Source organism: Zootoca vivipara, chromosome 8 (genome assembly GCF_965207765.1).
Source record: "Zootoca vivipara chromosome 8, rZooViv2.hap1.1, whole genome shotgun sequence".
Lineage (NCBI taxonomy): Eukaryota > Metazoa > Chordata > Lepidosauria > Squamata > Lacertidae > Zootoca > Zootoca vivipara.
The window spans coordinates 9,687,406-9,715,232 of NC_142591.1; the positions used below are offsets into that span (position 1 = coordinate 9,687,406).

At 44.1% G+C, this 27,827-nt stretch overlaps 2 protein-coding genes across 9 annotated transcripts in view; both read left to right on the top strand.

Annotated features, from left to right (window-relative positions):
- Positions 1 to 3,463, top strand: part of CLPTM1L (CLPTM1 like) — a 26,474-nt gene extending 23,011 nt beyond the window's left edge. Inside the window, exon 17 of the mRNA XM_035125567.3 lies at positions 755 to 3,463. Within this exon, the coding sequence (XP_034981458.1) occupies positions 755 to 839 (85 nt within the window). The 3' untranslated portion in view covers positions 840 to 3,463. The remainder of the gene's footprint in view (positions 1 to 754) is intronic.
- The window catches only part of TERT (telomerase reverse transcriptase), a 71,677-nt gene continuing 46,942 nt past the window's right edge, over positions 3,093 to 27,827 (top strand). For 7 of the 8 annotated variants that reach the window (XR_015951626.1, XR_015951629.1, XR_015951625.1 and 4 more), the window contains exons 1-12: positions 3,093 to 5,800; positions 7,085 to 8,954; positions 10,712 to 10,910; positions 13,852 to 14,041; positions 14,747 to 14,929; positions 16,152 to 16,313; positions 17,265 to 17,360; positions 20,683 to 20,768; positions 23,729 to 23,842; positions 25,333 to 25,404; positions 26,009 to 26,197; positions 27,573 to 27,699. Coding sequence is in view for 3 of the 8 variants with exons in the window: in XM_088676196.1 (XP_088532322.1) it covers positions 5,564 to 5,800; positions 7,085 to 8,954; positions 10,712 to 10,910; positions 13,852 to 14,041; positions 14,747 to 14,929; positions 16,152 to 16,313; positions 17,265 to 17,360; positions 20,683 to 20,768; positions 23,729 to 23,842; positions 25,333 to 25,404; positions 26,009 to 26,197; positions 27,573 to 27,699 (3,525 nt within the window). In the remaining 5 variants the exon portion in view is untranslated. Of the gene's footprint in view, positions 5,801 to 7,084; positions 8,955 to 10,711; positions 10,911 to 13,851; positions 14,042 to 14,746; positions 14,930 to 16,151; positions 16,314 to 17,264; positions 17,361 to 20,682; positions 20,769 to 23,728; positions 23,843 to 24,571; positions 24,844 to 25,332; positions 25,405 to 26,008; positions 26,198 to 27,572; positions 27,700 to 27,827 lie in introns of those variants that run through there. The other variant, XM_088676197.1, reaches the window with a different exon arrangement.

The following is a 27,827-nucleotide window of genomic DNA, read 5'->3' on the forward strand; positions in this document are numbered from 1 at the left end:
TTCATAAAACGAATTCGTCTAGCGAGGCAACCTCCGCTCGAAAAATCCTTTCGTTAAGCGGAAATTTTGTTAAGCAGAGCATTCGTTAAGCGAGGCACCACTGTATTCTAAGGGCTATTTTTATTTGTTACATTGTATTTTATTGTCTCACTGTTTGAATTCTATGGAGCACAAAGAAATGTGATACATAAGAAATAAAGAGAGTAATAAAAGTGCAACTGAGGATCATACAGCCCCTAGCTCCAGCACATTACAATAGCGACAACAGGCAGAGAAATCTTAAAAGTGGTCCCCCACGACTCTCAGTAATTTTCAAGCCATCTGTGGGTTCAAGAGTTTGGGAACCACTGTGTTACCTGTTGCAAACTGGAAACTTTCATTTTTTCGTTTTAGTCTCCCCCAAAATCAATTATGTGCTGTAAAAAAATAAAATAAAATAGAAGGAAATCCCTGTCTGCAAGTGTACAGTCTAATAGAGATGGGCAGAGGAGGGTATGGAAAGCAGGACGAGGGCAAGATCCACTCAGCAATTGGCAACCCATATATAAAAGTAGTATAAGGTTTCCTCAAGTGGCGTTCAATATACGTTGACAGACCTTGTTGCTGAAAATAATAATAACAGCATTATGATGCCATGTGTTCTGGCATTGCAAGCTGACACATGAAGAATTGTACCAGTTAAAGGTGGGGAAAGTATGACCCTGTGGAGACTTTTTCTTAAAGGAAGTATTAACTATTTCTTTTTATCTGCAAGGCTTTATCCTGTGGATAAGAGCAGAGTGAATGAGTATGGAGAATCTTACGAAGAGAAGCCAAAAAGAAAGCCTCACAAAGAATAACTTAGGATAACTCTAGGAGTCTCTTTGGACTGATACTGGCTGCATATGTTGTCTGGCTTTCAAGAAGCGGCAAAGCAAAAGAGTATTCTTCAAAGCTTGTGACAGAACTTCATGGACAATATATCATCTGCATTGCCAAAATATGTTTTGATTGCCTTTGGGTCTATCTTTGCTGTTGGTTTTTTGTGTTCAAGAAGTCTGCCAATATTTCTGCCAGGTTTCACTCAAATGATTAACATTTTGAATTTCTGTGGAAGTTTCTGCATAAATATTTGTGTCTGTCCTGCTTAATGTCTTCGACCCTCCAGTATCCAGCAGTGTGGTTGTATGCATTTAAAGGCCTGTGAGAAATAGAAGTATACTGTGAATAATTACAAAAGGGTAACGAAAGTGGGGAGGAGGCCAGCATGTGACCTTCAAAACGCCCAATAAAATGCGCGATCGGGCCAATCCCTGGACATGATCCAGTCAAATTCAAGACCCTGATTTCGGTGCAAGAGATTTCAGTGCATTTTTATCTCACGCGTTGAAATCATGTGGACTTTTTAAAAAAGTTTGCTTGACTGGGTTGCACTCCTTGTTTTGTATCGCTTTCTTCACCATGAACATCTCATCTTTTAGATTAAGATGACAGCTATGCTTCTCACAGTGGAACACGTTATCATAGCAGAATTGGGCATTGTTGCTGAAATATTGTCAATATACAAAGGCATGCACTTTAACATGTATGTACCAAACAGTTCTAAGCCAGCACTGGACACAGAAAGCTTGTAACTTTTTAAAATGTGTTTTTTAAAACAACAAAGGCTTATTGGCATAAGTCCAACTGAGCACATGCAACAAATAGTATTCAGTTGTTTTGGGTTTTTTTGTACAGTGGGCAAAATGTGGGCAGTTAGGATTTCTTCATTCCTTCCAAACTGGATCTTTGTTCCTAGAGTGAGAGCCATTATGTTGTAGTCAAAAACCTCTTTTTAAAAAGCAAAAAGCATAATGTAAATACATACTTGCATGACACACTATTGTGCCAATTATATTTCGGCAGGGAAACTAGGCCTTTTTCTTCTATTTTGACATAGATAGCATAAAGATGGGAAGAAGTTGCTTGAAGTACCTAATAGAAAACGGAGACATCAGAAGTGAAGTGTATAGAGATTCTGTTGCAAATCTGCTGGAAAAGGAAATGAACTTTCCAGTTGTCATTGTTTTGGGGGGAGGTGGTGTTGCAGGGTTTAAATCTTTTGCATTTTTTAAAAAATTGGATGTGTTGATCTAATCAAATAGTGTCACTAAGTCGCTTTATTTTGAGCATGTTCAAAATGCAAGTGAAGTTGCCTTATAAAGGGTCTTCACTTGTATCACAGCATGACATTTAGTAGAGCTACAATCCCACCTGTCATTTTTTAGCTTTAATCTCCATTGAATTCCACGGAACTTGGACTCTAGGATTTTTATTGTTATTTTAATTGAGACGCTGTGTGCACGTTGGCCTATTCCCCCCCACCCCATCCAATGGATTGGCACATAGGGCCTGCTCCTTGCTCTGCATGCTTAAGCCCATTGACTTGAATGAGACTTGAGTATGGTTAATGGTGACCTTCATTACTACCGGTAAGAGGTATTGCATTCAATATTGTTGAATATGCATGTTCCCCACTCCAGCATCCCAAGATCCACTGGTACTTTATTCTCTCAGACGACATTGGATTGCTTAGTTTTGGGTGTCAGGATACTTTTCTGATAACATCCAAGAACTTTCAAAATCTGTTTTGGTTCCTCAGGACTCTTTCCCCCTCTGCTATATTTTTAACTAGGAGGTGGGGATGTTGGCAGTCAATTAGTTCTCTGTCCTATTTTTTCATTGGAGGCATTCTCTCCCATTGAAATGAATGGGCCTTAAAAGAGGTGGACTATAGTTGGATGGTGCCCTTTTGTCTTCAGCTTTCAATTTATCTGGATGCTGAAAGTTTCTGAAGCCGTTTCCAAAATCTGAAGTTCTGCATTTGGGTAGCTTTGTCTTTCAACATTCCTTCCTTACTTGCTGTGGTTTCTCTGGCAAGTAGTAATATTTTGAAGTGCTAACAAGTGCCTTTGTAATCTCTTTTTTTAAAAAAAGAAAACACTTGTTTTTCAGAATTACGGTAAACTTAATAAAATTGTTGTACTGCTATGTTGAATGTAAACTTAAAATATGGGCACAAAGCAGTCAGAGTTCATTCCCATGGATTTTGCTGGGAAAGGTTTAAACACTTACTTAAAAATCACAGGCCCCAAGACTACTTAATGGGAGAAGTAGACTATAAATCTAAATTTCCAATAAATTCAAACTGGTAGAAGCTTCTTATTGTTTTCAAATTATAAAGAATAACCTCTTGGCAGAAATATTAATAGCGTGTTTGTACTTCTGGTTGGTGTCTAAAAGTACAGATTATCAGTGATTAGCTGAATAATTTTCAGTGCAAACATTGTTTGGTCTAAATGAAGATGTTTTATTTTTTAACTTGAATGAGGAGTGTATTTGGGAACATCAAAGTGTCCTGTCAATTCAGAGAGACCTGGTTAGCCTCCCATCCAGTCAATGATATTTGTTTCCTTCATTCCATGTAAATAAATGTTTATGGGTATGCTTTTGTTGTCTCTACTTGATATTCCAATTACGTTGTTGAAGAGTACTCGTCACATTCTGCTTCATTAAAAAATGCATATCAATAATTACTTGTGAACAATCCCTCTTCCCTGGGAAACTTGGGGAATTGTAGTTCTGTGAGAGAAATAGAGGTTTGCTAACAACTCTTGGCACCCTTAACAAACTATGAAGTTCCCAGCATTCTTTGTGGGGAGGGGGAGTCATGACTGTTTAAACTGGTATAATAGTGCTTCAGGGATGACAGAGGACGAGATGGTTGGACAGTGTTCTCGAAGCTACCAACATGAGTCTGACCAAACTGCGGGAGGCAGTGGAAGACAGGAGTGCCTGGTGTGCTTTGGTCCATGGGGTCACAAAGAGTCGGACACAACTAAACAACAACAATAGTGCTTCAAATGTATCATTTGGAAGTTGCTATTCCTCCGCCGCCCCACCTACAATCAAGATTTTTTAAAGAATAACGGTGAAGCATTACAAGCACATGCTGTTGTCATTCATATCGCCTTGGAATGAGATCAGGATGCTATACAGAAGGATTGTCTCATTAGGTAAATTGGGATTGCAGGCTCACACATTGCCTCTGCATGTAGCCATCGAAGAATCTTGCTTCTCCATTGTTGGACATTCCGTTTCCCATTCTTGGGAGGTAGGAGCAAGTTGAGGCTAAACTGTTCTGCCTTCTGGACATGAGGGAAGCAGGAAGTGGGGGTCTGAGGGGGGAGGTGAGTGGAACCACTGATCCCCGAACCAAAGGGAAATCCCCCCACAAAGAATCTGCTTGCTGGTGTTTGCCCGATGTCATTGCTGTGAAGAGGTTGTGAATTCCCCAACGTCTGTGTAATTATGACTTGTAAGTATATGGATGATGCAAGTTAGTAGAGGATGGAGCCAGGGAGTTTGTTCTTTTCGCGTAGGCTGAGCTGATGTATGCTCTGCAAAGGCACCAGCTCTCAATGTCATGGTGTATTCTGCCTTGAGAAGATTGGGAGTTGACTTCTGAGAGAGCCTGCAAGGTCCTCTGCCACCAGCTGGGCTAGAAGATGACCCCCGTGGTCCCTCCCCAATCCTATGGTCCCTTTAACTTTTATTTTTATTAAATACAAAACACAGCACTGATTTGTTTAAAAGTTAGTCAGACTCCATGCAAAAAAAAAGCTGTGCAGCAGAATCCCCCATCTTCCCAGGCAAATGGAAAAGCCAAGCTAGGAAATGAATAAATCCAATGCTGTACTCACTGGTCAGTGCCGGATTTACATATAAGCTGTAGCTTAGGGTCCCACTCTTGGGGGCCCCAAAAAAATTTAAAGGGGAAAAAACCTGGATGTACATTTCCAAAGTATAAACAAATACTGTAAACTAAAACCTGCATACAGAACCTACATACAAAATAAAAAAACAAATAAAACCTACATACGGCAACAAATGTGCTGCCAAGGAGTGTGGTAGAGTCTCCTGCTTTGGAGGTCTTTAAGCAGAGGCTTGACAGCCATATGTCAGGAATGCTTTGATGGTGTTTCCTGCTTGGCAGGGGGTTGGACTGGATGGCCCTTGTGGTCTCTTCCAACTCTATGAACAAATAGGCTCCTATTTGTTATGTGCAAATGGCTTTAGATACCTATTAGGTCCATTAATTACCATATAGCATATATTCAACAAAAAAAAACCCAGCAACAATTGGTTGCTGACAAAGGACAGCTGGACATATAAAGGGCCCCATTACCTTCAGTAGCTTAGGGCCTCATCAAACCTAAATCCGGCCCTGACTAGGCTCGAGAAATGACTAAAACAAAGCCAGTACTGTATTAGGATCGAGATGCAACAAGACCGCTCAGTACGTATCAGAATGGGGAGGGCGGTACTGTAAAACAACGTCGCCAAAGCGTAAATCGCTTTTCCGTGGCTTGCCTGCGTCTTCCATGCCCTCAAAGCAGGTGTTTCTCAAACTTCCCTAGGGATGATGGGAGTTGTAGTCCATCAACAGCTGGCGACCCGCGTTTGAGGGGGCGGGGCGCGGCGAGGCGACCACGCGGAGCCGCCCCTCTCCTTGCGCGCGCCTTCTTCCTCCTCGCGCTCCCTCATGGCGCGTCCTCGGCGCTGCCGTGCGGTGCGGGCGCTGCTGCGGAGCTGCTACGCGGAACTGCTGCCTCTGGAAGACTTTGTCCGGCGCCTGCAGGCGGCCGCTCCCCCCGGAGCCCAGCCCCAGCCTCTGCTGCAAGACGGGGACCCCAAAGACTACCGCGCCTTGGTGGACCGGTGCCTCGTGGGGCGGGCGGCCGGGGCCAGGGCTCCTCCTCCGCTGCTCACCTTTCAGCAGGTAAGTAGGGAGGGAGGCCGGCAGGCCCGAGAACGGGCTGGGCTGGGGTCCAGCAAGTAAAGGGACCAGGTTTTTAAAACTAGCAGGGAGGCCTCAGCTTGAAGACCCGCACAGTGCCGATTTACTTATAAGCTAAGCAACCTATAGCTTAGGGGCCCACTCTCTTGGGGGCCCCTAAAAAAAACACAGTAAAAAAACCCTCATGTACATTTTCAAAATAGGATAAAAAACAAATACAAAAACAAAATAGTTTTTTATCCTATTTTGTTTTTGATCCTATTTTGGAAATGTACATGCAGCAACAGTGTTTTGTGTTGTGTAGGCTCCTGTGGTGTAAGTAATGGGCGCCGTCTGTATTCACTATTAATATACTTCTTCTTAATTGTATTTCAGTTCAACAATTACTTTGATAAATTACATATTTTGTTATTTGCAAATGGCTCTAGATAGCTATTATGTCCATAAATACCATATAGCATATATTCAACACAAAAAACAGCGGCAATTTGTTGTTGACAAAGGACAGCTGGACCTGTAAAGGGCCCCATTGTAGCTTAGGGCCTCATCAAACCTAAATCCAGCCCTGGATTCGCAGCAGATGTTGTGGGAGATCCAGCAAAAAACAAACATGCAACCCACACAGTTGATATCTACAAGAGGCCTCTTTTCGGAGGCATGTTCACATGCTCAGAAGCCACAGTTAACTGTGGCCATGTCGGCATTAGTATCATCATTTTAAATTTTTCTTTACCGCCCTGCATTTGAGGATCACAGGGCAGTTTGCAATGTAAAAAACACAAAAATACATACCATAATAGCAAACAAAAACAATGACTCCTACCCACACAAAAAAGTTTATTTGGGGTACAGTATACTTCACAATCTGCATTATGTTGCACAGGACGCAGTCTCAAGGTATATTAGCCACTTCACTTTCTGCAATTGTGACTTCCCTTCTTCAAATATTTTTCTGTGAGAACCAGCCTTTGATATCTTTGAATTATGCATATCTGTGTGGCAGGCTCAGATTAAGTAATTTCTCTGTATAAATTGTGCAAGCAGGCACCACTGTGGAGTGCTTGAGTCACATGTTGGTGGCATTTGGGGGGTGGGGTGGGGCAGCATCTTTCTGCTCCTTCACTGTGCGGGTTGCTTTTTGCTCAGGTGCCATACAAAACAGGCTGTTTTCTCTTGCGGGATTGTAGCACACAGTAATACCCAGTTTGTTTGGCTCTTTCAGGCACCTGCTAATGAAAATGTTGCTTTTTTTTTGCTGCATTGCAGGTTTCCAGTCAGGAGGACGTCGTGGCAAGAGTCATTCAGAGAATCTGTGAAAAGAAGAAAAAGAATGTCCTGGCGTTTGGCTACGGACCCTCGAACGAGAATAACCGCCACCTGCCCTGCATGCCAAATATCTGCAGCTACCAGCGTAATAGCGCAACAGAAACCATTCGCCAAAGTGTTCTCTGGGAAATTGTCCTGATCAGAGTCGGAGATGATGTCATGATGTACATATTAGAGCACTGTTCTCTCTTCATACTTGTGCCTCCCAGTTGTTGTTACCAAATTTGCGGCCAACCCATCTATGAACTTGCTTTGAGAAGCGCGAAACCCTCTCCTGAGTTCTTCAGGCAGAGATATCCCAGGCCGGCACCCGGCGTCTTATCTAGCTACCTGCGGGGAAGGCTTCGGCCTTGTGGGAAATACCTCACGAAGGCAAACGGGGGGAAATGGAACTCTAGGAAGCAAAGATGGCGCAGATCACAAGAAGGTGTAGGCGGTGACTCGCAGCAATCTTTGACGGTTCGGAGAGCTGCCAGGTTGAGCCGTACGGCGAATGAACTGGTTACAAGGTCGAGTGACTACCTAGAGGACCAGCCAAGCCCCAGACACTGCCTGTGTTTAAAAGAACTGCCTCGTAAAAGGAAATGGAAGGACTGTTATGAAGTTAGCGCTAAGAGAAGGAAAACCACGCAGGCGGACGAGGGGCTGCGAGAAGAAACAAGAAACCCAGTTCCCACTCAACGCAAAAAACAAATAATTCTGGGTGGTGGTGGGGATGCATCTAGAGGGTGTGTAAGGCCAATTTCAGAGGAGGAGGTAATTTTCGTGAAGCCTGTTGCTCAGAGAAGTGTATTTGGAGCACAAATCTCGGATTGCCCAGCTTCTGAAAATCCAGAGGTTTTTTCATGTGGTCCTGCACTAAGTACAGAGAGCAAAACACTGTGTGGATCTAGTACCAAAACAAAACCTCACACTTCGGTGCCAGAGGTAGGACCTAGCATTTCTGATTATTGCTCAGTAAAGCTTGTAAATGCTGCTACTGCAGACAGAGGCCTAAGAACATCTACGCCAGCTCAGGAGTTTTCTGATAGGATATCTGCTCCTGCCGTACAGATTGAAAGGCGCTCGCTCTTGTATTCTTGCCGGCAGTTGAAAGAGAGTCTACCAAAATCATTTGTGCTGAACCGCTTAAAGGGCAATCCGGCAGGCGGCTTGCGGCTTGTGGAAGCCATATTTTTGAACAGCAAGATTCCAAAGCAGCCTGGCAAACCAAGTCTTCCAGGTTACAATAGGAAGAAGAAGCGACTTCCAAAACGCTACTGGCAGATGAGAGCCGTCTTCCAGGAACTGTTGCGGAACCACACAAAGTGTCCTTACCTAACAGTGTTAAGAAAGAATTGTCCCATTTGGGAGTTGGACAAAATTGGCCCAGGAAGACGGAGTTGCGAGCAAAACGTCTGTCGAGAGGGTCAAAGATTGCCAAGGACGTGGCAGGCGAATGCCACAGAAAATTTCCCCAGAAGGATATCGGGTGCTTTGGGTCCATTCTTGGGGGCTTCTTGTAGAAGCTTTGAAAAAGCTGAATTGCATCAAAAAGGAACTGAAATGCAAGCTCGCCAAGTCTCCCCCCGTTCTGACGTCACAGTGTTCCTTAAGCAACATTCCAGCCACTGGCAAGTGTATACTTTTGTGAGGGGCTGTCTGGAGAGAGTGGTCCCTGCTGTACTCTGGGGTTCTCACCATAACAAATGCCGCTTCTACAAGAATGTCAAGCGGTTTATCTCTCTGGGGAAGTTTTCCACGTTTTCGTTACGGGAGCTGATGTGGAAAATGAGAGTCAATGATTGTGCTTGGCTTCGTCTGACCAAAGGTATGGACTGTGGTTATTAAAATGAAAGCAGCATCTCCTGAAAGTGGCTTTGTTTTAGACTGCCTTTCCTCATGTCAACATAGCAGGATAATTTCCAACCTAGTGCGAAATGCAGTCCTGCAGGGATAACCTACCTCAGGCATGTCCAACAGGTAGATCACGATCTACTGGTAGATCACGGGATGTTCCTGGTAGATCCTGGCTGATTTCCGGCCCCTCAGCGATCTCCTTACAAAAAAGCAGACCCCCCCCCACCTTTGCCTTTCCTAAAAAAGCTCAACAACTCTGGATAGATCACTGCCAGTTTTTTTATAGTGTGAGTAGATCGCAGTCTATTGGGATTGGACATCCCTAACCTACATAATGCTCTCTGTGTGGTGTTAGAATATAGCCCACATCAGCCCCAGAAAGCATGGCCAACGGCCAGGGATTTGATGGGAGTTGCAGTCCAGCACCATCTGGAAGGACTCAGTGCTGGCTATCACTACAATAATACACAAAGTATATAATGGAAGTTGGTAACTTAGGAGTATAATGTGTTGGGCATCATCCATTGCATCCCAGCACTATTCCGTTATCTGAGTGATATACATTGATGATGCGGTTTTATTGAGATGCATTTTGTGGGATGTCCTTTTGTGAAAAAAAGTGATGAGTAGAACTAAAATAACCCTTGAGACGTCCCTTCCTGTCCAAGTTGCACATGCTGTGCTAGGCTTGAGCCCAGTGAAGTAGGCTCTATCAAGAGGCCACCAAACCATCGTTCTCAAAGCTAGCTTGGCCGCAAAAAGTATCATCATTCTACAAATTTGGAAATCAATCGTATCTTCCCAGTGCTGTGGATTCTTTTGGGAAACAATCCCAAAAGAATGTGACACAGATTGGGTTCAGCTTGTGGTTAGCGAGCAGAGAGTTTAACCATGCATCCTGGTTTGGATAGCTCAGTCGGTAGAGCGCGAGACTCTGAATCTCAGGGTCATGAGTTTGAGCCCCACGTTGGGCAAAAGATTCCTGCATTGCAGGGGGCTGGACTGAATGACCCTCGTGGTCCCTGCCAACTCTACAGTTCTTTGATTTAAAACAACCCTGTTAATAAATACAAGCAATAGAGCAGCAGCTTGAGAATAATAAAACAACAAGAGTGGTTTTTTTGAGAATGCCTGGGAGAACAGGTTTATTTATACTTGCCATTTGAAAGCCAGAAAGAATACTTGCTGTCAGAGTGTCTGCAGTCTGAATTTCTAAGGGCAAAGCATTCCAGAGTTTTGGGGGGGGGGTAATGATGGCACTCTCATGTGTCTTAGCAAGCCCAGCTATAACCGGAAGTACTCAGAATAAGATGCTGATATTCTCTAGCAGATTTCAGCCTTGCAAATAAGCCTGCGGAACTTACTAGCCCGCAAATATTTTAATAACTTTGCCCGAATGGTGTGATTTTGTGTGTGTGATACTCAAATGGTGTCATGGCCCAGAAGAGAAGCCACCACCCTTGCCAGATCCTGTGCTTCCAAGCAAAGAAATTGGCATTCGTACTACACAGCCAAGTGTGCGTATGAGAGGGGACAGGTCTTGTCGTGCCTGTCTTATAATGTAGCCGCAGCAGAAATGTCCGGGGGGGGGGGTTCCAGCTGTGCGTCTTCACTTGGGAGGAACCCATCTTTGTAAAATGGTAGCCTGTACTTTGGTTGTGGTGGCGACGCTTTTTAGAAAACTCTTTCTAGACTTAATCGTCCATAAACCTGCGGTTCTGCTTACAGAACTCGGGCATTTTGTTCCTGCCTCCGAACACCGTTTCCGTGAGGATCTGATGTCCAAATTCCTGTACTGGTTGATGAACTCCTTCGTTGCAGAACTGCTCCGATCTTTCTTCTATATCACGGAGACCATGTTTCAAAAGAACATGCTTTTTTACTTCAGAAAGGCTGTTTGGAGAAAGTTGCAGAAGATTGGCATTAGGTATTTATTAGCTGAAGCACCGTGATTCGTATCCTGTGCGGGGGTGTGGGGGAGAATGTGTGCTCCCTTTGCACAATCTCCCATATCTTCCTCTGGGAAGATGCCATTTGAAGAGGGTCCCATTTGCACTGCATATTTAAAGTATTTTTAGGCCACTTTAGTCCATCATGGCTTCCCCCAGAGAATCCCAGGAAGTGTAGTTTGTTAAGGGTGCTGGGAGTTGTTCCGAGATCCCTATTCCCCTCACAGAGCTACAGTTCCCAGAGTGGTTAAAAAGTCAGTGCCTCTCTCTGCACTGTTAAACTACATATTCAACATAAATATGGGAGGTTTTTTTAATGTTTAATGCTGTATTGTGATTTTAATATTCGGTTTGGCACCTCCCAGAGTGGCTGGGGAAACCCAGCCAGATGGGCGGGGTATAAATAATAAATTATAAACAACTGTTTAAAGCAGTATGATACTGCTTTAAACGTGTCGTGCAGACGAGGTCTACGACTCTGAACCTTTCAAATGTAGCTCACTGATTTGAGTGTTGCCGTTTTGAGGGGGTTGGGGGAGGTCAGATGAACCACGCATACCAAAAAGGTTGAGAGCATTTGTGTGAGGTGTCACAGGCTATCTATCCCTGCCCCTGGTGTGCCAAATGGGTGTGCTACCATCCACAAATATTGGGATATTGCAAAGGTCTCTAAGTTCATACTGATGTGCAGGTGTGTGAGCGAGCGTACCCTACACAGCTTCTCCGCGTGAGGATTGTGATTGAGCCAGGATCCTACTTGTGTGACGTGGTCTAGTGTGTACATTGGGAACGCACCCAACCCACAGCAACTTCCAGGACCCTCGGAAAGCGCAGATGGGGACATGCTCCCTGGCATATTGGGCCACTGAATTTTGAGACCATGTCTCAGACACACACACAGAGCCATTTTGTTGTTGTTGTTGTTTATTCCTCAAACATAAATACAGTCATACCTCGGTTTAAGTACGCTTCGGTTTGAGTACTTTCAGTTTAAGTACTCCGCAGACCCGTTTGGAATGGATTAATTCACTTTCCATTACTTTGAATAGGAAAGATCGCTTCAGGTTAAGTACGCTTCAGGTTAAGTACGGACTTCCAGAACCAATTACACTCATACTTCGGGTTAAGTACGCTTCAGGTTGAGTACTCCGCGGACCCGCCTGGAACGGATTAATCCACTTTCCATTACTTTCAATGGGAAAGTTCGCTTCAGGTTAAGTACAGACTTCCGGAACCAAATGTGTACTTAAACCGAGGTACCACTGTACAAGAAAAGCATTCCCTCCTTCCTGCCCTCATACCCCCCTCACACACCCCACCATCCTGTGTTGAACTTCCAGCCTTTTTCTGAATTACGGTTTTTATATCTTAGGTCTTATGTATACGTATATCTATAAATTTTCTTTTCTTTTCTTTTTTTTAGCCCTTCACCTGTCTGCTAGGAGATCAGCTTTTTCCACATGATTTGCTAAATATTCTTTAAACATTTTCCAATTCTTATCTATTTTTTGCTCAGATATTCCGGGTTTTTTTGGCCAAATTTTGATATGTTATCAATTTGATTTGACAGTCTTCCTTTCTTGGTACTGAATTACTTTTCCAGTTCTTCGCGATAAGAGGTCTGGTGGTTACAGTTGCATACATCATGATAGATCTACCGGTATCTTTTTCTTTAATTTTTTCATTCAACATTCCTCATAAAAATATTTCAGGATCTTTTCTAAAGGAGTATTTGAGTATTTTTTTTCATTTCCTTATAGATTTCTTCCCAGAATTTTTAAATTTCTTTGCATTGCCACCATATATGCATAAAAGTTCCAATTTCTTTTTGACACCTCCAGCATATGTTACTCAATCCTTTGTATATTTTCGCCAGGGTTAAATACCACCTGTATTGCATTTTATATATATTTTCTTTCAAATCATAATTAGGTGTAAAATTTATATCTCTATTCCGTAATTTCTCCCATCTTTCTAACATTATTGTCTTCCCCAAATCCTGCGCCCATCTGATCATTACTTCTTTTGTCTGTTCATCTTTTGTTTCCCATTCCAATAACAAATCATGAAGGTTTTTTTATATATATTTACTTTTCCCTTCTAATAATATTTTATCAAATTTGGAAGCCTCTTTTTCAAAACCAATTTTTATATCTTTTGGAAATCTTTGCTTAATTTGAAAATATTGTAGCCAAACATTTAAATATAATTTTATCTCCTCGTATTCTTTTAATTTTAATTTTCCATTTACCCCCTCTAACAATACTTTATATGTTGCCCAGTTATTTTCCCATATTCCTCCTTTTTACGGCTGCTATTTCCACAGGTGATGTCCGCCACGGCGTCTAGCATAGTTCATGAAGACAAAGTGGCAATCCAGATATCCCGAGTAGTCTCGCCTCCCTCTCCTCTATACAGTGGTACCTCGGGTTATGTTACCTTTGGGTAACGTAACCTTCGGATTTGCAAACGCGGCAAACCCGGCAGTGTATGATTCCAGGTTTAACTGCACGCACACGCAGAAGCGGCGCCTCTTGTTGCGGACTTTTCGGGTTGTGCACGGACCCCCGGAATGAATTAAGTTCGTATCTGGAGGGCCCACTGTATTAACGTTAGACTACGTGGCACACATCTTCCCAATTTCTAGTTGGTTGAAAGAATCTGTTCTAAAAGACCCACTTCAAAGAATACTCAGATGGCAGGCTCTGTTCTCAACAGAGTATTTCATACAGGGCTCCCCCCCCCCCCCGCCCCAGCCAGAACTCAACAGAACTCAGTTCCAGCACCTCTCAAGTGGGTGCCATTATTCATTGTAGGAGAGCAATGGAGGCCCAATTGTACAGAAGCAAAACTCGAGGGGAGTTGTGTGATCTGCTTTGTAGTCTGTTGTAAAAATAATAATGTTCATTTCCACTTTAGAAGTCATCTGGCCAAAGTGCAGCTTCGTGCCTTATCAAAGGAGGAGATTGAAATTCTGCAGCGGAAAAAGTGTGTCCCCCTGGCATCGAAACTCCGGTTCATCCCCAAAGCAAATGGGCTGCGCCCCGTGGTCAACCTGAATGACGTTGTAGGAGCTGAAGCATTCTGTAGAAAGAGCAGAGACCAAAAGGTTCTTATTTTACAGTTGCGTAGTGTGAAGTTCATTCAATCTGATGAGCAAGTGTTGTCTTTATCATCTTTGTAGCCCTCTTCTGAATCCCATCCCCAAATAATAATAATATTTGGGCAGCTTCCAACAAGAGATTAAAAATACATTAAAACACCAGTCATTAATAACTTCCCTAAAAGGTAAAGGGACCCCTGACCATTAGGTCCAGTCGTGACCGACTCTGGGGTTGCGCGCTCATCTCGCATTATTGGCCGAGGGAGCCGGCGTATAGCTTCCAGGTCATGTGGCCAGCATGACAAAGCCGCTTCTGGCAAACCAGAGCAGCACATGGAAACGCCGTTTACCTTCCCGCTATAGCGGTTCCTATTTATCTACCTGCATTTTGACGTGCTTTCGAACTGCTAGGTTGGCAGAAGCTGGGACCAAGCAATGGGAGCTCACCCTGTCGCAGGGATTCGAACCGCCGACCTTCTGATCAGCAAGCCCTAGGCTCAGTGGTTTAACCACAGCGCCACCTAAACAGGGCTAAATCCTATTCCTACATCCTCCTTAAATGCAGCATGCGTCCTTTCCAAGAACTCTTCATTTTCTTCCTCTGCTAGTTGCCTTCTCTTCCAAGGGACCAGTCAGCTTGGACATGAGAATGCTTTTGTCCTATGTGAAAAACTAACGCCCCCAAATTTCTCTCTTTAATTTTTCTCCTAGGTTCAGTACTTCAACAAACAACTTAAAAACTTATTTAGTGTCCTTAGTTACGAAAGCACCAAGAACCCCACCTTGCTTGGCTCTTCTGTGTTTGGAAGAGATGATACTTACGCAATATGGAAGAAGTTTGTTTTGAAGGTTTTAGAGTCAAACTCTGAAATGCCGAGATTCTACTTTGTGAAGGTAACGCTTAGTCTCTCCATTAGGTCTGGGTGTTTTCCATTTCTTAAAAGTGGACGGAACTGAGGATTTCTCTCTGTTTAAGGCTGCAGTACTGTGACCAAGCTCTGTTAAACCCAATGGCACATAGGTCTGAATAAACATGCACTGGGAATCAGGAATATTTCATAAGTTTGGGTCTGTTTGATTACTGTACCTGGAGTGAAGAGAAAGAAGCAAACAGCTCGACACCAGCAGCATTACAAAACTGAGCAACTGCTCAGTTTTCCCTGCTCAGTTTTGTAATGCTGCTGGTGTCGAGCTGTTTGCTTCTTTCTCTTCACTCCAGGTACAGTAATCAAACCTTTAGGGAAGGATAGGGCTCTGTAATATCTCAAGAAAGGACAGTTTTAAACTGGAGTTGGTTTCATACTTGGGTTGAGATAGAATTCACACTAGGCTTCCAAGTTTCGCCCTGAGCAGAACTGAGGTCGATTCAGGGGTTGTTAACTTGAGTCAGCAGAGACCAGTCACGTTGGGCATTACAGAAGGTTTTTGGTGTGCTGAAATGTGCCAGCCCAAAAAGGCTGTCATTGATTGGCATATATAGTCTCATCCACTCTTAAAAACACACTCACATTATCTCTCGTACACAGACACACTTGCATTGTGTCTCAAGCACACATGCATGCTTTCTCTCACCTGCGAGTCCTCCATCTGCAACATGTACGAAGTAAAGTTTAGAGAGAAACTCCAGCAGCAAGGAGCCAAATTTCTCTGTTCTGTGCAGATTCCAACCGAGGATTTGGAAGTTTTACAGTTATCCATCCCCCACTCCAGTTCCAGGGCTTGGGTTTCCTCTGTCCTCTCAGCTGCTCACCGCTAGTTTATTGAAATTTCCATTGAAACCCTCCTGAAATCTACAGTCCACATCCCCTGTTGAAGCTAAGCATGTGTTACTGAGCAGAATATAGGTTTCTCCTCTGTTACCCTCATCCCCATCTTTTCTTCCTCCCTCTGTTCCCTTTCCCTGCACTGAAGTTTAGTCTGTAAGCCCCTCGGGGCAGTGGCCTCTCCTGTTTGTAAAGCACCACGCATTATTGCTGATGTTGTCATTGTCCTTTGCAGAATACATCTGTTAGCGAATGCCCTCCCATTGCAAATTCTTTGCTTTGTGCAACATCTGATGCACGGTTGAAAGTTTAAAATAATGGGATTTCTTTCCTCTCTCTCCCCCCCCTTTCAGGCTGATGTCACAGGGGCTTACGATACCATTCCCCATAATAAACTGATAGAAGTAATTTCACAAGTCCTTGCTTTGGAGAGAGAGACCAGTTACAACATACGCCGCTATGCAGTGATCATGAGGACCAGAAATGGACTTAAGAGAATATGCTACAGGAGACATGTAGGGTGGATCTTTTCTCTCTCTCTCTCTCCCTCCCTCCCCCCCCCCAAATTTTGATAAGTATAACAACCGTTGGGAACTCTCTAACGTCTGCATAAGTATTCCATGGAAAGACCATCCAGCCATCCACACATTTTGGCTTGTCCTACTGGCTAACTAAAAATTGTTGCTGCCACTTGGGGGCGCTTCCCCTCCCTCCCTCCAGGGTTTTGCAAGCGGTTCCAATGGAACCTCACTGATGCCTCGTGCGGAAGTTCAGCAGCAGGACTTTTCCTCCCCCAAGTTCTCTGTAGAGGAAGGCAGGGGCCCTTGCCTCATGCTGAGCTTTTGCAGGATGTAGAAACCTCAGCATCGTGCTCCTGCAAAAGTCAGACCTGGAAAAGGATCCTTATGTTGGGCATGCAAGACCTGAGAGGAGATTATTCTGCTGGACTCACTCGTGGAAGGGAGGGCCCTCCATCACTAGCAAGCAGGTTTATAGAGCCCTATTCAAAACAGTTGAGCCATATCCCTGTTCCAGAGGTGAATTCATCTGTTCTTAGCTAGGTTGGCAGTGCCTGTGTTTGACTCTGCTCCTGGGCTGACCACTCCCTTGATTTTGAAGTAGCCTGGCGTCAGGTGGTATCGTTGGTGGCAGAGAGGCTGTGCCCTAGCTTTTGCAGGGTTTTTAATTTATTTATTGATTACCACAGAAAAGAAGGGAGGAAGTATGGGCTGGGGAGCACAAGCCAGCAGCTCCTGGGAGAACTCAGGGGCAGCCCTTGCCCAAACCCTTGGGAGAAGCTGGGCGGGGGGGGGGGGGAATGCCAGGAAGTAGAGCGGGCTTCTGCCTGGCCCCCTTCCACATTCTCTTCTCTCAATCCAGCTCCTCGTAATTGTTAACCCTGACATTTTTACTATGCTGGAGGTCAACTCAAATCTAAAATATCTCAATCTGAATGTTGTTTGCAGGTATCTGTTTCCAGTGAGTTTAAGCCTGATATGAAACAGTTTCTGTGTCATCTTCAAGAGAGCACCTCACTGCGGAAGGCAGTCATAGTTGAGCAGGTAAGCTTCTCTGTCCCATTCCCTTGAACTAGGGAGGCTAAGGCTGAAAGAGGATTTCCTAAAGCTGCCCCATTGGTGTGTTTTGATGTCCCAAGCTGTAGGCAAACTTTGGGATTGGTTGTCTCTCTCTTACACGCACACACTTCTTCATTTTTTTGACTAACTGTCGCTTGCCATGCCATCTGAACTTGTCATACCGTAGTAAATCTTAACTACGGTTTGGGTAGACCCCAGTTTAAAATTTAGGTGACATGCTAAAATGTAGCTTTACCAGAGGCAAACATGTGGGGCGAGGGAAGCATGCAATCCCTTGCCCCACATCACTTAGGCTTGTTCACCTTACAATAAACCACAGTTGTTCAATAAACCATAGTTTCTTTTAATAACTGCTGAGTCCATGACAGCCAGTAAATTCATGGCAGGAGAAAAGTCATGGGACTCTTGTGGGAAATAAAAATCAGAATGGATAAGATTCAACAGCAAATGGAAAAAATAAATCAGGATGTACAGAAACAGGACATAAGTGAATTAACAGTGAAAGAAGATGATAGGACATATGAATCGAACCATAATTTAATCAAAGAAGAAGAGGATGATTTGGAGATACAAGAGGAGAAAGAGGAGAAAGACCAAATTCAGATCTGGAACACCCCCCCTTTGGAGGGGGTGGAACAAGAGCTGTTTGAGGGGCAGGAAACCCACAAGAAAAACAATGTGCAAGCAAGATGGGAATACTGGGGGGAGGACAGAGACATTTGGGTTGTAAAACATGTCAAGAAAGGGGAGGGTTGAAGGAGGATGGAATATATATTGTTTATTAGGATGGATAAAAAGGGATTGAAAACTGGATTGCTGATTTTGGAACTTGTTGGAATGGAAGGGAATAGCCGTGATCAGGGGAGGGGGAGGGAAAATTGAGAATAATTGATAAATTAAAGATTGGGAAGGTAAAAAAAAAAGATTCAAAATATAAGGAGGTCCTTGGAAGAAAATTGTGGTAAGGGAGGGAACAAGATTGTATGTTTGGTAGAATTAGGATGTAATAGTAATTGGTAGTATTAGAAAAATGGTTTTGGCAAGACGATTTGGGATGGTTGGGTGCTTTCCCCTCTCTTGTCTGTCGTCCCCAGGCTGGGGGCCCCTGGTGGCAGGGGGGGCCTCTGGGGTGGGGGGGACGGGGAGGGGGGAGGGATCCAACTGGAAAAAGATCCACTTCCCTTCCTCTTTCCGTCCTCTGGGATTCCTCGTGGCAGGAGGGGTTCTGGCGGACGGGGGAGGAGGGGGGTGAGAAATGGGAATAAAAGAGAATTATTAAAGAATATGGATAGTAGATTAATATAAGATTGGAAAGATTAAAAATAGAATGAGGAATATGATAAGAAAACTGTTAAATATGATTGAAAAATGAAAATCAGATAGAGGGGAGATCGGGGAAGCCCACATAAAAACAATGTTTATGAAAAATGATTAGCTAATAATAATTTCTTTTTTTTTCTATTCTTTCTTTTTTTCTTTTTTCTTTTTTCTTTTTTGGCTCTTCTTTTTTGAGTGCGTACTAAGATTGGATAGATGGTTGGATGGATACCCACTTGCGTCTCTCCTGCAAACCTGGAGCCTCTTGGTGGCAGGGGGGGTTCTGGGGGTGGGAGGGAGGAGTGGGGAGAAATTCAATCATAAAATGAACCACTGTCGACTGCCCGTTTTTCGGGGGATCCTCTTGTGGGAGGAGAGGGCTCTTGGAGGGTGGACAGAAGTAGGTGGAAAATATGTTATGCTTGCTTATGTATGTATCATGTTCTTTTTACTATGCAAAAAATTAATAAAATATTTTAAAAAAAGTAAATTCATGGCAGAGGCAAGATTTGAGCAGTAGACTGCCTGAGTCATAACTCCTTCAGTTAGTCTGCAATCCTAAACCCACTGCACCCAGTAGGATATACCATATTTTTCGCCCCATAAGACTTTTTTCCTCCTAAAAGGTAAGAGGAAATGTCTGTGCATCTTACGGAGCGAATGCATGGTCCCTGGAGCTGAATTGCCCAGGGGCGAAAAGCAGATCGTGCTTTTTTTTTTTTAAGGAAGAATCTAAAGGCTAACGAGGGAGTTGAAAGGAACCCGCTCAGCAGCTGATTGCAAGAGATTGGGGAGGGAGATAGGGAGGTTAGCTCCCTTCCAGGCCCCACCCCCTTGCCCAGGCCTCCATTGTTGAATGTTCTGCAGAGGGAGGCTGCAGCGACATGTGACTGGCTGATTAGATTATCTGTCTGGAAACTGTAGAAATGGCTCCCTTTCCTAACTGCAGAACTGTGAGTTGAACCCCATAAAAACAGGATATTTTCCCTTTGCAAGGTAAGCTCAGTAACTTTGAGCTGATCCTCAAAAATGGAGCTTTCTCCCTTTGCAAAAAAGCTGCACAACTGAGCTGATCCACCCCAAAACGAGGCTTTTCCCATTTGCAAAAGAAGCTGCACAACTTTGAGCTGATGCTCAAAAAAATGGAGTTTCGCCCCTTTGCAAAAAAGCTGCACAACTGAGCTGATCCCAAAAAAACACAGGGCTTTCCCACTTTCCTCCTCTAAAAAAGTATGTGCGTCTTTTGGTCAGGTGTGTCTTATGGAGCGAAAAATACGATACCTCTGAGTAAACATGCATAGGTTTGTACTATTAGCCACTGCATTTTACCATTTCTGTAGATGAGATTAACTTCAAGATTATTTATTCATTTGGGGTTGACGCTAGTATTTGCGTTCCTATTTAGAGGTTGCCCACATCTTGCATTGTGCAGATTTCACTTTTAATATTTTATTCCCTCTTACCACAATCCTGCAGTCTGAGCTTTCCATATCTTGGTGCACAAGGGAGAATTCTGAAACGCGCAGTGTTAGCAGCTTTAAAAGAGGGGCGTTTGTAAAGCTCTAACAAGTGTTTAAAATATGCCCGAGGGAAAATTGTATGGAGCCTCAGTTTGCTCAGCTATGCTGAGCCACACATGCTTCTCCTTTCGAATAGCATCATCAAATGCCACGTTAATTCGCTGCATCCATTCCACTCTGTGACTTCTCAGTTTAGTTTGAGTCCATGTCTTTGCCACTTCCCGCCAGTAGATGGTGCTGACAGACATCCTTGTTTCAGGGAAATCCTTCATTGTTAAGTGTAACATTTTACAACTGGGTCTTCTGTTTGTATGCTCTTACCAGTAGGTGTTTACAAACACACCTGACCTCAGAGCAGGCATAGGTGTTAACATGTTAATATTAGGCCAAATATCATAAGCCAAAGTATACAAAGTTCAAACTTCTACTTTTTCTTTTTCTTCTTTCAGGGTGTCTCTTTGAGGGAAAACAGTTCCAGCCTCTATGAGTTCTTCTTGCAGTTGATCCACCATAGCATTCTGAAAATTGAGAAGAGGTAAAGTCTCTTTTACTATCATTGGTTACATAAACTTTTCAGGTACCAAAATTCCTGATGGCACACGGCTCATGATTTTTTTCTCCCCAGCAAACCATGAATGGTAAACCAAAAGCAGACCTTATCTTCCTGATTTTTAGTTTTCTTTGGGGGGGGGGAACTGTGAGGACTGCTTCAGACGCAGCCCTAAAACCATATACCTGCTCAAGGTAGGAAGGAGGAGTTTTTAAGCTGAGTTCACAGACTACCAAATTATAGTTTTTGGCTAGCATTGCTTCTGAATGCAGCCAGTTTGCTGAGGTAATTTCTGAATTCAGAATAAAAGCAATGAAGAGTTTTGTAGTTTCTTAAAGACTTAAAATTTTTAAAACATAAGCTTTTGTCCGCTTTTTCAGAAGCTTGTGCCATAATAAATTTGCTCCATTACTCTTAATTTGCTGCAGTCAAAATAATTAATGTCCCTCTGGAAGCTGAATCCAGAATGTTGTTCCAAATCCAATCTTTCAGAGGAGTCTTAAGCAGTAGTCTTTATCCATTTCTTTTAAAGCTTAAAAATGAATGGAATGGATTTAGCTGAGTGCCCAAAGGGGAATTGCATTCATTCAAATCGGTGTCCATTAATTTTGCAAGAACAATCAAGTGTTTGCCAGAATCTTTTCAGCAAAATTAATTGACTCCCCCTGCTTTCATAATTATGATAAGCCATGTAAGCTGTTTCTTTGCATTGATCAGGTGGACATAGGTCTCTTCAAAGACCAGTTTGGGTTCAAGAAGATCATTTCCCCTTTGTCTATATATCCTGTTCTCATGAGAGCCTGACTTCTATAGGTGGACTACAGTTGTCCAATGACTTGGTGTTTAAGCACTCTGCACATGATCAGGCCCACTCCTCTTACTACTTCATATGTTCCAGGGTTGACGGTAGCCATTCAAAACTAGTTCCAGGCCTTATATCTCTTCCCCAAGCCTAGGTGGTCTACTTTGTGTGTGTGTTGGGTCCAAAGAACTACTGTGGCTCCAAGGTGGCCCTCAGAGAGTGTCTCATCAGCACAGGGGATGTGTCGCTCTCAATAAATGAGTACAACGGCTTGCTTTGTTAACCTGCAACCATTTTTTTCCAAGGCTGACCGTGACTCCATTCCGATCCCTTCCTTCATGGATACCTCTGCTGAGTCTATTAGACTGTTGTCCCAACTGTTGTTGGACTAACAAATATGTCGCTCAGGCACAAGGGATTCTGTGAAGTATTTGTAGAAGCATAGGATGGATTTGCCATTTGGCCGATAAGTTATTTTTGATTAAAAAAACTATTGACTCTGGGCACAAAAGAGCCATGAATATTTTGGAATTCGCTGGAAAATTCTAAAGCTCTTGGTTGAATATCTGAGGGCGCAGGCGGCATGTGCTAGACAAATAAGCCATCGCCAAGATACACAGCGCTGACTGTGTGTCTGAAGGGTAGATTTACGTAAGTGATCAAAGCTGACAAGGAGGGAAGATCAAAGTCTTGCCTGAATGCTCCTTCTTTCTCTAGGAATGCTTTTCATTTCAGTGTCGTGTTGAATGCAGGCTAATGTAGCATTTCATAAGACTCTGCAAAGTAAATTTTTATTGTAAATCCATACAGCTGAGAAGTACAGGAGTGACCTGCAGCAGTTTGAGAGCAGCCTCAGATTGCGGCAGGATACTTTTTCATTTCTGTATGAAATGAACCATTGACCTGTGGGCCTATCTAGTTCTGAACTATGTGACTGGCAGGACCTTCAGATGTGGCCTTTCCTGGTCCCAGTGCCAGAGAGGCACCTAACAGAAGATTCTAGGAACAGGGGACCTCGTACACACGAGGACACCCATTTAGGCAATGCCATTTTGGTTGTCATTTCTCTCCTGGAGTCCACAAGGGTCCTGGGGTTTGAGAATTACTAGCTAGTAACAGAGAGAGAATCCAAAATGTTCTCTCTGTGTTTTATTGCAGTGTGTTTTTGTTTCGTTTCAACAAGGGGGACCATATTTTAAATGCGATCTTCCGCCCCATGCCTCCACTCGGTTTCTGAAATACAGGCAACTCCCAAGTTTCCGCGGAGATTTTGTTCTGCATCTCTGGGCTTGTAACCAAAATCGCATATATTGGGAGCACTCTAGAGCAGTGTTTCCCAACCTTGTGCCTCCAGATGTTTTGGGACTACAACTCCCATCATTCCTAGCTAGCAAGACCAGTGGTCAGGAATGATGGGAATTGTAGTCCCAAAACAGCTGGAGGCACAAGGTTGGGAAACACTGCTCTAGAGAGTGCTCCTGGCTCGCGAGGAGAGCCTCCCCAGAGCCTAGGGAGAAAGTCCCAATATCAGTTACAAGCCCGGAGGTGCAGCAGGGAATCCGCCCTGCTGTTGCTTGTGGGGAGGGTGTCACAGGGGTGTCCTTGTTTGCAGGGTTGGGTGGGCTCATGAGCCAGCATGACCTGGTATTTAATAATAATAGTAATTTATTATTTTCCCCCAGCCACTCTGGGAGGCTCCCAACAGAATATTAAAAACACGATAAAACATCAAACATAAAAAAACTTCCCTAAACAGGGCTGCCTTCAGATGTCTTATAAAAGTCAGATAGTTGTTTATTTCCTTGACATCTGATGGGAGGGCTTTCCACAGGGCGGGTGCCACTACCGAGAAGGCCCCCTGCCTGGATCCCTGTAACCTCACTGAGAAAGATGCTGAGAATTGTCAGCTGATGAGGGAAGAGGCAAGTCATGAGGTAGGTTGAGGCCCCAGCCAAGAGTCCCCCCTGTATTAAAAAAAATGTATTGCATCGTTTTTAAATTTTAAGAAAATTGCATTAAAAGAAAAAAACTAATTGCATGCATAGGCTGGCCACGTTCTAGCAGCGATGAACATCTCATTCATGCCTGCCGTCAGCTTTCAGCATTTGTGAAGGCGAATTTTTTGTTCTCTGATATTTGCTAGGTACTATGCCCAGCGCTGTGGAATCCCCCAGGGCTGCATCTTGTCAACTCTGCTATGCAACCTCTGCTATGGAGACATGGAGGACAAGTTGCTGCGTGGTGTGCAGAGAGATGGGTATGGTAATATTCCGCTACCTGCTAGATAATAGTTGTTCCCCCAAAAGTCCAAACTCCTGTGTGCTCAAAAAAGCTTCATAGATATTCCACATCAGTTGTCCAAGCTTCTACCAGGGAAGACCAACAAGGATGGAAAGGGCATGGCGAAGCAAGTGGGACCAGCAGTCCACAAAGATTGTGACCTGTAGTGACTTGGTGTCAGGCTTTGGGGAATCCTGTCCCTCCCATGGTGGTAGCAAAGAAGCAGATAAAAACAAGAAGAGTTCTTGCCAATTAGTTTATTCAATAATCACAGCGAGAGACAAAGAAATGCGGTGTCGCTCTAGAAAATGGTGTTGCTCTGAGTGAAGCCTGAGCCCTGCCGTCTACCTTATCCTATGTCATCCCTGTGCCAGCTGATCTGAGCTTTCTGCCGCTGAGCTTTCTATTCTACTACCCTCAATGCCCACCTAGTCCTGGGAGAGGGAGGGTCAGGAATGTTCTCCAAAGACACTGAGTCTTTCAGCTGTCTCTTCCCCCAGTGCTGGTTCCTCTTGCTCCTCTCCCAATATTTCCCAGCTTTCCCCCTCTGCAGCCTCTGAACCACGTCCTTCTGCCAACCACTGTTCTAAATCTATACTGTCCTCCTGTTCTCAGGAAGGTTAAGGAGAAGGGGGGGCACCATTCCTCCTCAGTGCAGCCCCTGACACTTGATTGCCCAGTGGTGTAAGTTTTTCACTCATTACAGGAAACGTGAACTCATTTTACGTCAGACATGAAGCAGCACCAATTAAACTGCCAGATGGAACTAGAGTCGTACCTAGAACTCAAACGTTTTGGCTCCCGAACGCCGCAAACCCGGAAGTGATTGTTCCGGTTTGCCAACGTTCTTTTGGAACCTGAACGTCTGGCGGGGCTTCTGTGGCTTCCGGAGCTTCCTGCAGCCAATCAGAAGCTGCAATTTGGTTTTCAAACGTTTTGGAAGCCGAACCGACTTCCGGAACGGGCTCCTTTCAACTTCCAAGGTACAACTGTACCCCTATTTCTCCTTATGTAGAAAAGAAAAAGTATGCTCTTACTCTATATTTTATGATTTGGAATTTATATTTAAGCATTTTCAGTTGCATTTTGGTAATACATGTGATGCTGCGCAAACTGCTTTGATGCTATTGCATATACAGAGAACCATAGAATTGTAGAGTTGGAAGGGACCCCGAGGGTCATCTAGTCGAACCCCTTGCAGTGCAGGAATCTCAACTAGATCATAAATGAAGGGTGGCCAACCAACCTCTGCTTAAAAACTTCCGTTGAAAGGAGAGACTGTTCTTGTGGGAGACTGTTCCACTGCCGAACAGCTCTTAAGTAAATTGGGACGCCACAAACGCATTTCCCCAAATGGATGCCATCATAATCTTGGTAATAAAAGCAACACTCCTACTTAACGCAGTGTAAATTTTTATTTTGGCAACGCAGGCCCATTTTAACATGTTTTTAAAATTCACATTTCAGGGTGCTGATGCGATTGACAGATGACTTTTTGCTTGCCACACCTCATTTGACAGAAGCAAAAGCATTTTTGAGGTATGGTCTAAAAGCATGCAAGTTTGATCAATTGAGTCTCCTCCTTTGCACAAAGGAATGGAAAGAAATCTGCCCTTGTTCTGCTGTTTCTCTTTCATATTCTTAGTGATGAGTTGATCCTAGCAACCATAGCCATGTATGTATATGCAGATAAAGCTGTGAATGTGGCGTTCATTTCTCCATTTCCAGAGAACCTTGGCTTTGTGTGTGTGTGATTTTAGGCTTTCAAAGACTTGCTTGAAGAAGTATGTTCATCGTGCCTGTTGATATCTCAGCTGCCTCCCCAGCTTCTGAATATGGGTCTTGCCCTGAGTAACTCCTTCCTTCTCCCCATGCCTATGAACTGGCATCATTTATAAAGCATAGGAAAATAGGTCCGGAAGTTCTAATACTTTGGCACACAGCCCTGCTTAAAACGAACAATTGTAATGAGGCTTGCAAGAGGGCAATCTTAATAATCCACTTAAAATTATTTACAGCTTATTTTTGCTATTAAAAAACCCCAGCCATGTTCTGTCATAGAACAAAAGTAAGACTGCGGGAGATAGTGTAAAAATGCAACTGTGCAAATAGCAGTTCTAACCACACATTTTCATTAATTTAGGACTCTGGCCATGGGCATTCCAGAGTATGGCTTTGTTATAAACCCTGGAAAGACAGTAGTAAATTTTCCAGTTGATGAAGATATCCCGGGATGTTCAGCGTTCAAACAATTACCAGCTCGCACTGTAATCCCATGGTGTGGATTGTTAATTGATACACAGACCCTTGAAGTTTATTGTGATTACTCCAGGTAAATGAGAATAATATTTACTATCATGTTAGCACAACATACTGTAATCAGTGTAAACTAATCAATCACAGTTGATTAAATTATTTTAGTTGATTAGCCAACTTCACTTAGACCGGTGGACACAAGTTGTGGAGATCAGTGGGGTGGGTGGGGCTGTAATGAAAGAACTGGGATCCATTCTTGTGACCTTCCAACAAGTTTCCAGCCTCATATTATTTTTTTACCCTGAATCACACCACCCTGAATGACAAACTTACCAAGCCCAGTTGGTTGGCCTGGAAATATTGGGTGTATTCAGTCTTCAGTTGGCAAGCATGCATTGTTTGTGGTTAAACTTCCCTTTTGGTTGGAGCAGTTGGGAAATGGTTGCTGATTTGCGGTTTTATTTTTTAAAGAGCATTAGATATTTCCTCCCCAAATGTGCATGTGGAAAGCAGGTGACTTTTTGTGTTCTTACTCCAAGCCAGCAGCAGTACAGTGGTGCCTCGCTAGACGAATTTAATTTGTTCCACGGGTCAATTCGTGTAATGAATTTTTCGTCTAGCGAGTCCCGGTTTCCCAAAGGAATGCATTGAAACTTAATCAATGTGTTCCTATGGGCTCTGGGGGACTGGCGGTGGCATGGGACGGGGCTTCGGAGAAGGTCTCCGAAGCCCCGCCCGATGCCAGCTGTGTGCGAGGAGGTGGCAGGGAGAAGCTCTCTTCTCCCGGCCGTCGCCTCGCCTGCCTTCCCCGGCATGGGACGGGGCTTCAGATAAGGTCTCCGAAGCCGCGCCCCATGCCAGCTGTGTGAGGCAAGGCGGCCGGGAGAAGCGCTCTTCTCCCGGCCGCCACCTCGCCTGCCTTCCCCGGCATGGGCCGCAGCTTTGGAGACCTCCGAAGCTGCGTCCCATGCCGGCTGTGCGTGGCGAGAGGCGGCGGCCGGGAGAAGCTCTTCTCCTCGCCGCCGCCTCCCGCCTGCCTTCCCCGGCATGGGGCGCGGCAAGAGGCAGCGGCGGGGAGAAGCTCTAAGCGAAAAATTCGTCTCACAGGGTATTCGTCTAGCGAGGCACCACTGTATTTTAAACAAAGATAAGATGCTGTAACGCCATTAAAATTCTGCTGACTTTTTTTGCATGTCAAAGGACCTGTGATTGTAGAGTTCTGAAGACTTGACAGAATAGAAGTCATCCATGTTTCTCTGCATGTTGCATAACAGAAATGTGTGTCTCTTTAGACTGTATAGCAGTGAACAAAAAAAGAAATTAAGCAGGCCAACTTCAGACCATCCCTGTAGTAGGAGAAATCTAACCTGGTTGTATCAGAAAGCTACATAACTTCTGCCTCTTCTTCCCTTTATCACCCCTGCCTGCATCTCCTCGCTCCCCAATTGCAGTTATGCCTGTACATCTATCAGGTCAAGCCTCTCATTCAACTCGAGCAACAAAGCCGGTGTGAGCATGAGAAATAAACTGCTAGTGGTCCTGCAGCTGAAATGCCACAGTTTATTTTTAGATTTACAGGTAAGACAATTGTGACACATGGGAGAAGCCTTTCAAGACCGAACATTTCCAAATGTGCAATGTAATCTGAGCCTTCCGACACCGGTCTCATTCCTATTCCTTTGGATTTCTGCGTGAAATACATTAAT